Genomic DNA, 10,866 nt, shown 5'->3' with positions numbered 1-10,866 from the left:
AAAGGAATGAGGAATTGGATGCTCTGCAGGTTGAAAATTCTACTTGAAGCACACCCAATAAACACTGTAACAATTCATCTGGTTAATAATTAAAAATTCCAAAGAAGAAAATAAAATATGTAAAGGAAGATGAAAGGTAAGTAGTTTAACTATAATGAAAGCTATACTGCTCTTAGCTGAGCATAGTGGCATATGCCTGTAGTCCCAGCTACTCAAGAGGCTGAGGCGGGAGGATAGCTTGAGCCCAGGAGTTTGAATCCAGCCTGGACAACATAGCAAGACCACATTTCACAGAAAAAAATGTATGCAAAACTACACTGCTTTTAAAAGAAAAAGTCAGGTCATCAGGAAAAATAGTTTATTGAACCTTGCTCATCTCCCATCTAGTAACTCTTCTTTCTTTATATCTGTTATTCTTTCTCAACTTTATCAATTTTACATTCTTCCTTTCTTCAAAATCCTGACCTATATGTTAATCATAAACTTTGAGTCAGCTGATCAGGCTATTTCAGATAAATTTCTAATTCTTGTAAATACAGTAAGTTTCTCCTTCCTACCTTGTCTTTTTTTTTTTTTTTCCAGATTGTGCCAAATTAATAGAAAGTCTCCTTAGTGTTCACTTGTCTGTCAAACGCCTTACAAAATGGCTTTCCAAATTAAAAACATATAAATTTCATCTACTTCTCAAAATGTTATGATGCTCATAGGTAGCTACTGAGCTAGCCAGGCAAAGGAAATAGTAGGAATTGGCATGCTACATAGACCAAATTTGGGAGGAGAAAAAGAATTTGCTCAATAATATTTGAATCAACAAGTGTATTAATAGCAAGCTTCTTATTCTGATAAAAGGGAAAAAATTCTCATTTTCTCTATTTTAATGTATATTTCCCACTTAGCAGAATGCCTCACATTTAGTGGCCATTCAGCTATTTGAGGACAAACACCTGAGCCTAAAAGTCCATACTTTAGCAAGACTTTTAAGACTACTTTAGTGGCACTGAATTAGAGATTGATATTCCTTTTTTAGCTTTCTCCCCAAAGTAAATCAGACAAATAAACAAACAAAAAAACACTCAAAACTGAATTAAACTTTGCTCCTGGGATTACAATGTTTACTAACTTATTATTTGCTCTCTTTGCTTTAGTGACTCAGCTTGCAGTTCTGTACAATGGAATAAATGATCACAGCACTAAAATCTGTTTGTAGTACAGGGGGCACATGTGAGTTTGATGTGTTCTGATCAGATTTTCTTCCCTATGCTTTTGTTCCCTCTTAGTAGCTTCAGTAACAGATTTAACCCCTTCACTAAATGGAATGTATTCAGCAAATTATATACATATATATGTTCAACTAGAAAGGCTCTTCTATCACCTGCTCACAATTCAGCTATCAGACAGGGAAGTCAAAATGCTGGGGAAGTTCTTGGTAAGCAGCTTTAATGGTGGTGTGAGAAATTTGTTGAGCATTTTACTCAATCTTTAGGCTACCTTTGCAGGAGACAGGAGGAATGGGATTATGTGGTAGAGGCTGGTATTAAGGAAAAGGTTTCATTTTGTACTTCCTTATTCTTATTTTTTTGAGACAAAGTCTCACTCTGCCACCCAGGCTGAAATGCAGTGGCATGATCTGGGCTCACTGCAACCTCTGCCTCCTGGTTCAAGTAATTCTCCTGCCTCAGCCTCCTGAGCAGGTGGGATTACAGGTGCCTGCCCAGCTAATTTGTATATTTTTAGTAAAGATGTGGTTTCACCATGTTGGCAAGGCTGCTCTCAAACGCCTGACCTCAAGTGATCTCCCTACCTCAGCCTCCCAAAGTGTTGGTGTTGTATGTAAATTTTTGGTGCTGCAAAATAAGTAGCACTCGAATAAAAATTTTCTCAGCAAGGCAATGTACTTCTATAGAAGGGAATGTCTCACAGGTGGAGCAATGGCGAGTGCACACCTGGACAAGGGAGGGGAAGGGGTTCCTATTCCTGACGCAGGTAACGTCTACTGCTGTGTCGTTCCCCTACTGGCTCGGGTTAGACCACACAGTCTAAGCTAACTCCGATTGGCTATTTTAAAGAGAGCAGGGGTACAAGCCAGAGTGGCAGGTTGGGTAGTTTGGCAGGAAGGACGGTTACAGAACAGGTCAGAGCAGGTGACTAGGGGTGACTCAGGCGTGACTCAGGTCAAAGCAGGTGACCAGGGGAACAGATGTGAACTACTGATTAGAACTGGTGGGAAAGTTGTTTACTGAAACTAGAGGGAAGGAGGTGAAGAGAACCAGAAAGTTAACTTTAAAATGGAGAATTAAGAATAAGAGAGCTGAACATACTGTCATACTGATTCTTTGAAGAGAAATTTGGAGTTCACTATATGTAACACTGGGATTACAGGTGTGAGCCATTGCACCTGGCCTTATTTTTAAAAACCTAAATTAAAAATGGTTTGTGTATATTATAAATTTTGAATCACTGTTTCAGTAGAAGAAAGTGTTGTCCAAGATTGATTTTGGGCAAGTAGGTGTACACTAGACGAGAGTGTGGGCTGGGATCACCACTCCTAAGAAAATGGCACTGATCCTGGTTTCAATCATGTGCAGCCAAGTCAGTTCCCTCTGTAACTTCCCAACCTCAGAAGGCAGCTGTTTTTATTTAAAAGCTTATGACTTTTTGGCTGGGTATGGTAGCTCATATCTGTAATCCCAGCACTTTGGGGGGCCAAGGTGGGCAGATCACTTGAGGTCAGGAGTTTGAGACCAGCTTGGGCAACATGGCGAAACCCTATCTCTACTAAAAATACAAAAATTAGCTGGGTGTGGTGGCACAAGCCTGTAATCCCAGCTACTTGGTAGGCTGAAACAGAATCGCTCGAACCTGGGAGGCAGAGGTTGTAGTGAACCAAGATTGCACCACTGCACTACAGCCTGGGTGACAGAGCGAGACTCTGTCTCTAAATAAATAAATAAAAGCACACAACTTTAAGAGTTGAGGGAGACCTAAGAGATGACTCAAGCGAAATTATCATTTTCAGAAACTGAGGCTAAAGCGCTAAATGCATAAACACATCCCCAGAGTGCCAGACTAAATTATTGTCTGCATATCTTCATACTGTCTTCTCAACTGGATTATAAATCTCTTCAAGGTAAGGCCCATAATTGGAATTCATATTTGTTCCACCTAAGTTTTAAAAAGTTTACAAAGTAGTTACCACATAAGTGCTTATGTTGGTGAGGAGAATGAGGGAGGAAAATATGAAGAAAGACCTTCTCTCCCCCAAATCATACAGCCTTTGGGACAAGGGAATCTGCCTTCTTAAGTGCTGGTAGTTTAGCTTTGTGGCACACACCCTACAGTATAACTGCTGGACTGTGGAATATCCTAGTGAATAAAAGGTTGCATAAATCTTAATGCTTCCGATAAAACATAAGCCTCTCAGGAAAAATAAGAAGATAATAATAAATAATGAGCCAGAGTCACAAGTTTCTGTGATAGTATGCTATAGCTGATTTTGATCAATTTAAATCAATTCAAGTCTCAGGTGTTCAGTGAATAGGAAATAAGATTAGGCAATCACTTTCTTGTTTATATAGTTTGTTAATATGCTTTACCAAAAGTAACACTGCTTTTAAATATTCATTTTCCAAGTGGAAAAAATAGCTGTGTATCATATTAGTTTATATATGACCTTAAATGCATTTAGAGTACACTTGCAAAAAAGATACCCAAATATGTATTTAGGTGATAACATGTATTCCAAAATAGGACTAAAATAAATATTCCTTATTCTTCCTTTTAACTGACTTAAAAATTAAATATTAATAATTTTGTATTTATAGAAAAGTTACAAAGATGGTACAGAGAATTCCCATATCTAACTGACTTTTCTGTAAAATAAAATGTGATCTTAAAGCATGTATGAAGATTAATGAACATAAAGAGTTTTGGAAAAAACATACTGGATTCAAGATTAACATGGGGGAATGATCACAAACACTGCTTCTTTTCCCTTCTTGAATCTATATTTAATTGACAGCAAAGTAATAAAAGTGTAAATGCATAGTAACAAGAACAGGAGGGGATTGTCAGAGATAAGATTCACTCACCTATTGAACAAAGAAAATTGAGTTCTCACTAGGTACTAGTAGGCACTGGCTTACAATGGTGAACGGTGAGGTGAGGTCTATCTGTTTCGTGGATTTTAGATACCCTTGGAGTCAATGAAGACAATCAGGTGGAAGGAAGTGTGAAGGGGGAGGTAGGGTATATGTGATCTAGGAAGTTCTCTCTGAAGAGGTACTATTTTCACTAAGGTCTGAATGAAAAGAATAAACTGGCCATGTGGAAGCTAGAAGACGGAAAGCAGACAAGACAGTTCAGAGGAGTCGGGAGACAGTGCTGTTGTTGAGTGGAAAGCAGACTTCCCTTACAATGCCGTGAAGATTTTGTTCTTGGAAATACCAGCAACAAAGTCTGTATTTGAACAGGAGTTGATCCTCCTCCCTACTCTCTATCATCAGCCTGGGGCTGCCGGGTACATACAGCATGGGCCAAAAGTTGGAGGATTCTTTCCTGAAGACTTTGGCCTCAGACAAAAGACTTGGGCCTTCTGGTATTTAGAGGTTACACCAGGCAATGGTGGCTCTCTGCTGGATCACCCTAAAGTTCTCACACTATAAGCCCCATGATTTATACAAAGTTCTCAAGCAGTTTTAGTAACCCGATTTTTAAATACAAAGAGACACGCAAGGGTCACCAAACAGCTGAAGAACACTTGCTACGTGGAAGGGAGAGATCAAAACATACAAATGAAAAGGGTGACTGTAAAGAAAACAGAAAAAACTATTCTCAGATTACTGCAAAGTACAAACAAGCCAGCAATGTTATCACTGTCTTCATAGATATTAGGCTTTCCTTTCTACTAAAAATACAAGATACTATGAAAAAGTAATAATCAGAGAACAAGAAGAGGTTTTTAGAAATGGAATGACAAAGGCAGAAAAACATGAGAAAAAAAGTAGTATAAAGGATTAATCCAATAAATTCAACATCTGATGACAATGAGGAGTTGAGGAAAGAGAGAAACAGAAAACACTGAGGATGAACTCAAAGGACCATTTTCCACAGACATAGGATATGAACTTCACACTGGAAGTGCCCACTTTATATTTCACTGTGAACTATAAAGATGAGAAATCCTATTTGTTTCCAGAAAGAAAAAAACCGTGTGATCTACCAATGACTGGAAACAAGACTGGCAGAAGACTTCATTAGCGATACAGATGCTGGAAGACAATGGAGGGGTGTCATCAAAGTTCTGAGAGAAAATTCTTTTGTACCTAGAATTGTAAACCCTGGCAAGCTAGCAAGTATGATACCGGCATTTTTCAGAAATACAAAAACTAGAAAATTTACCTCTAAAATACAGTTCCAAAGGAATTTACATGAGAACATACTATAGCAAAATAGGAAATGAAATCATGAAATCGGGAAAGCAATAGATCTAACTCAGAAGAGTGAAAAAGGGAAAAGGCAGGATGAAATGGTAGCATATGCCTGGAGACTAACCAATCCAAAATAGAAAACTTCAGGATGAAGTTATCCAGTAAAGGAAAAGTGGGTTTAACACCATCCTGGAGGATATAGAACAAGTTGAGGAAACCATAAAGATATAAAACAAAGGAAAGAAGAAAAGTAAAGCCCACAAAAAGATTACTTGATGATAATGGAACCAAATAGAATGAAGCAGAATCAGGTATCAGTAATGGACAAGCAGTGGTAAATGGCCTGGTAGCTGAGCATTCAATTCACAACAATTTGTAAATTAAGTATAAACAATTGTGGGAATTATGGTTAGCAAACAAAAAAATGTAAAAAAGTGACAAAATCACTGACAAAGTGATGACAATGATGATGATATTACTAATGCTGCTTATAGATTGAGAGGTTGGTAGGGGAAGAAGGGTAAGAGCACTAATTTCCTCATTCTGTGTAACAGGGAGGTAACTAATACTACCAAAAATAGAAAAGTAGATTAAAATGTCCTAAAGTGCTAAATTTTTCTCATAACATCTTTCCTTTAATTTTTGGGGGATCTTTTAGATTTCTTTTGGTAAAGGAAACATTTGTCTGAAGTTAAGAAGTTAAAGGACTTCAAACTTGTACTGTTTTATAAATTAAATATAAAACTTTTACTTTAAATAGAATGCATTAATATGATCCCATTTATTTACAAAGATTTTTGATATCTATAGTTCTATGCAGACAGAGGTATGTGGAATGATATACCCCTATTGCTACTGCTTGTATTTCTAGCTAGTAGAATTTTGGGCTAGGCTTTGCTCTCTATTTATTTATTTATATTTTTTGAGACAGGGTCTTCCCCTGTAGCCCACAGTGGAGTGCAGTGGCGCGACCATGACTCATTGCAGCCTGCACCTACCAGGCTCAAGTGATCCTCCCACCTCAGCCTACTGAGTGGCTGGCACTACAGGTGCATGCCACCATGCCCCGTTAATTTTTTTAAAAACTTTTTGTAGAGACATGGTCTCACTATTTTGTCCAGGCTGGTCTCAAGCTACTGGACTCAAGCAATCCACCTGCCTCAGCCTCCCAAAGTGCTGGGATTTCAGGCATAAGCCATCATACCCAGCCTGTTCTTACTTTTATAATTTGCTATGCTACTTAATTTATAAGTATATAGGAATGTGTATCTTTTAGAGAAACTTTTAAAAATTCATGGAATTTTAATTAGTTCTACTCACCAATAGCTTTGGTATAATGCCTTGCTCCAAGAAGTAGTTCAGGGGCTCGGTACCAGAATGTAACAACCACTGGATCCAAATCTGCTAAAGGCTTCAAAGGTGAATTAAACAATCGGGCAAAGCCCATGTCGGCTGTAAAAAAAAAGAAAAAAAAATCAAGCTAAGTAAATGGTTTTTACAAATCTAACCAATTAGTCTAATTTACCATCTTATTTAGTAAGATGAAAAATGCACTGAATTCTAGGGAAGAAGTCCACAAAACATCTTATCCATTTTATAAGTCTACATAAAGCAAGTTTGAGAGTTCCATTCTCTTCAAATTACTGTTACCCGGTTCTTCAACGGGGTTATAGTCAAGCTCTGCTGCCTGAGGTCAAGGGTGACTCTGCTTCTCTGGGCAGAATTTTTTTTCCCCACTGTCACCCCACCATTAGGGACAGGGTTGTTGAGCTGTATTTCCATTCTTAGTACTGGTCACAAGCACCAGGAAATGGGATCAGAGTAAAGCTTTCCATTATTTGCATCAACAAGCCTGTTCTGGTGTAGTTAATCAGAAGTTGACTATGCAATATTTTAACACCATTGTCTCCCCCATTACTTGGGTTGAATTTCACTAACTTAATTTTAAGGAATCACAGTATTTTTTTAAAAAAAGCTAGATAAGACTTTAAAGGTCATCTAATTAAATCACCTCCTTCTTTAGATGAGTAAGGGTTCAAGAAGTTAAGTGATTTGACAAAGGTCGCAAACTCACACCTCAGAGCTAGAACTGAGATTAGATACAGTTTGTCATGGCATTTAACACAGTTTAACATGTAGTGTGGCTCTTCGGGCATGGCTGCTTATCCTGCTATACCGTAATCTTTTATAGGCAAAAACTGTGTCCCTTTCGTATCTATTCCTGATAGTATCATGCACAGTTGTCATTACACGTACCTTTTGCCTAATACATGCTGAATGATCATTATTCATACCACCTATTCAAAAACTTCAAAATTCACCCACCATTTGATAAGTTTAGTCCTATTCTCCTAATTCACATTTTAAAAATAAAGCAGGCCTTACTCTAATCAACTTAATTATGAAGGTAAAAAAAAAAACCCAAGTTGCTAAATAATTAAAACTATGAATAAGATTACTAAATATTGATTTACAGAAGAACTAGTATTTCTTAAATGTGAATGCTTTAAGACAGTGTTGCCCAAACCTGCCAACATGATATAGATTACATAGAAGTATAATTCCAAACTAGATTGTTTTAGTGTATTACATAAATTTTCCCTAAATTATAAAGAACACTTTTGTAATTACTGTTTAGCTGGCTCTTTTCTATTTTGCATGCTTTGAACTTATATTTGAATTTGATGCCACCAAATTCAAATATAAGTTCAAAATGGACTGGAGAGGCTCCTCTAAAAGCACATGTAAAGACTTAAACAGGCATTTTTGAGGTCACTAGGGTGAGTGCTGACAGAGCCTGCTTCTCAAGGGAAGCCAAACTTGGAGTATGTTAAGGCACATCAATTGTTGTCATAACTAAACATTTACAAAGTTTTATCAAAAAAAGAGAATTTTAAGAGTCTAATTAGAAGTGGAAAGTGAGATTTGGGGGGGTTTATAAGGAAGAATATTAGAAAGGTTAAGAACACACATGTGTTTCTTTGTTGGTGAAGTGACACAAATCAGCTGTTACTTCCAATTTATATTAACTCTTGTGATGAGAAGTTACTATTAACTTCATTGCAATCCTGCTGTCTTTAAATTAATACGAGTTAAACATTTCTTCTACACACACACAAAACAAACTAAATATATGTGACAAACACAACTTGGAAATGACAATAAAAAAATAATAAGATTAAATAAATTTAGTTTCATCCTTACAGATTATCAGACTAGAGTGGGTAAAATTTTGCTTTGATATGTAAGAAAATAGAGCTGTCAGAAAATATGTACAGAATGCCCATTAACTTTTTTTCCCATCAGGTAAAGGCCTACTACAAGACAAGTCTTGTTAGAACTTAAGGTTCTGTGCCTATCCACCCTCATGGTTTTCCCTAGAGTTTGTATTAATAACTCCTAACCTAGACGAGGTCAACAGAAGCATATGTGCTCATCTAATCTGACTCCAGTGAACACGACCGATGGTAGAATTATTAGCATGCTGTACGCCCTTGTGACTAAAGGTGAGGCTGGCCTCTAACAGGGATAGAAGCCACTCACCTCTACAGGCTATTTTTAATGAAAGCAGAGGTTTCTAGGAAACCTGCATGGTTTGTTTCATAATTAGAATGCTTCAGTCTTTAGAAGAGTCTGACACCTTTCAAGAGTGTGAAACATTTTTCACTTTTATGCATACTCTTTAGAAATTGCTTTGATCATATGGAACTACATGAATATATGCATATTATTATAGCAAAAATTAGAAGTGATATAGCTGCCTGCAAAAGTTTTAAAAGAGTGCTACACTGTGACTTAGCAAAGATATAACATACCAATTTTTACTCTTCCTCGCTCAGGACCTTCACCCATAACTAAAATATTAGCAGGTTTCTGTGGAAACAAAATAGTGTTTTTTTTCAGTAGACAGTAGTGGTTTTTTTTTAAATAGACAATATGCCAATATAACACAAATCCACCTTTTAAAAAAATCTCATTTATTCAAAAATTAAAACCAAATACAGGAAGTCACCAAAGAAACTGTGCATGTACATATGCAAAGCAGTATGTAAATTTCACGAAGGCCCAGGTATGGCAGTGCTTTTCTCCACAGAAGGCTGAGGATTTCCTGGCCCTCTTATCAGTCTGTTTTCACTACTGGCAAGCATCTCACAAAGTCATGTTGTGGTTCCTTCTCACTCTTTCAAGTACATAAAATGTCTCGCTCTGACTTTAAAGGACAAACGAATCAGGAAAGACGATTTAATACCAAGTAGCAAATTAATTACAGGCAAGGTATCAGCTGAAATCCTTTTTTGGAAATGGCAAAGTATGCACCTACATTTAAATAAATGAATTATTGAGAAATTTAATAAAGTACTTTAGAAACAAATTAGTTAAGTTATAGGAATTTTTCATGACAGGAACAGTTTTGAGGTTTTCATTTTTAAGTGAAAAAGTAAGCTAAAATTTAAAGTAAGAGTTTATAAAAGTAAATATTTCAGTTTTAAAATCTTTAAAAAATATACTGATTGTCATCTACAGTCTTTTATGGTGGTAATTACTACACTAATGAATAAAGGCTGCCCTTTCTTCAGGAAAGGGAAGGAGGAACAGAAGGAGTAAGGAGGGGATGAGGGGAGACAAAGGGAAGAGGGGAAGAAAAAGGCAACTGGTTTACTCCTTACTCGTTCTACTATCCTGCTATCTACTTAATTTGACTTTAATTCTACCAGTCTGATAAATAAAAGTGAAACTAGATTAGAGCACCTCTTCGAATATTGACACAAATCATCTTAAAATCAAAGACTGTAATGAAGTCTGTTTATAGTGGTAACCATTTCACAGGCTTCCCTAACCATATATAGTGATGACCCTTAAGCTATTACTGCCAATGTTTAATGTGTAGTATATTATTCTATCAACTACTAAAGATCAACGTTTTTTTATTCCAAGCAAAAAAAAAAAAAAAGGTATTGCTACAATGGCACCATATGCATCTCAGAGGTTAAACAGCGCCTACAATTTTTAAAGTTGAATCCACTAGGCACCAGAGAGGTTAAATGACTTGCCCTAAATATAATCAGCAAGACTGGGTAGCAGTAGAGTCTACCCTGTCTTTGAATAGTCTGGGGCTCCTGTCCTAATTTATCATCCTGGAATTTTATGTAGCAATTTTTGGAATTAATATGTACTGTGTAATAATAATAATAATGATACTGATGTTTTATTCACATACAAAAAAATCTCAGAACCTCTATCACTAACCACCCCCTACCTCCACACACACACACACACATACACACTCCTGACCACAACACTAACAACATTCCCTGGGAGCTACACACAGGTGCTACCCAGAACAAATAAAATTGCTTTCAATCACCACAGTAATCAATCAAGACGGTTAGTCTCTGTGGTCTCTAAGGGCCCAGCCTACTTCAGAGAGAAGCCAGATTTC

General features: G+C 36.8%; 1 protein-coding gene across 5 annotated transcripts in view; it reads right to left on the bottom strand.

Moving 5' to 3' along the window:
- The window catches only part of CDK8 (cyclin dependent kinase 8), a 134,584-nt gene that overhangs the window by 13,366 nt on the left and 110,352 nt on the right, over positions 1-10,866 (bottom strand). For 4 of the 5 annotated variants that reach the window (XM_032294358.1, XM_032294359.1, XM_032294360.1 and 1 more), the window contains 2 exons: positions 9,242-9,299; positions 6,747-6,878 (listed from right to left, as the gene is read on the bottom strand). In XM_032294358.1, the coding sequence (XP_032150249.1) occupies positions 6,747-6,878; positions 9,242-9,299 (190 nt within the window). The remainder of the gene's footprint in view (positions 1-6,746; positions 6,879-9,241; positions 9,300-10,866) is intronic. The other variant, XM_032294362.1, reaches the window with a different exon arrangement.

Source organism: Sapajus apella, unplaced genomic scaffold (assembly GCF_009761245.1).
Source record: "Sapajus apella isolate SASKATOON/1434 unplaced genomic scaffold, GSC_monkey_1.0 scaffold32, whole genome shotgun sequence".
Taxonomy (NCBI): Eukaryota; Metazoa; Chordata; class Mammalia; order Primates; family Cebidae; genus Sapajus; species Sapajus apella.
Note: the sequence above shows the minus strand (reverse complement) of the source record. Positions and strands in the feature narration are given on the sequence as shown.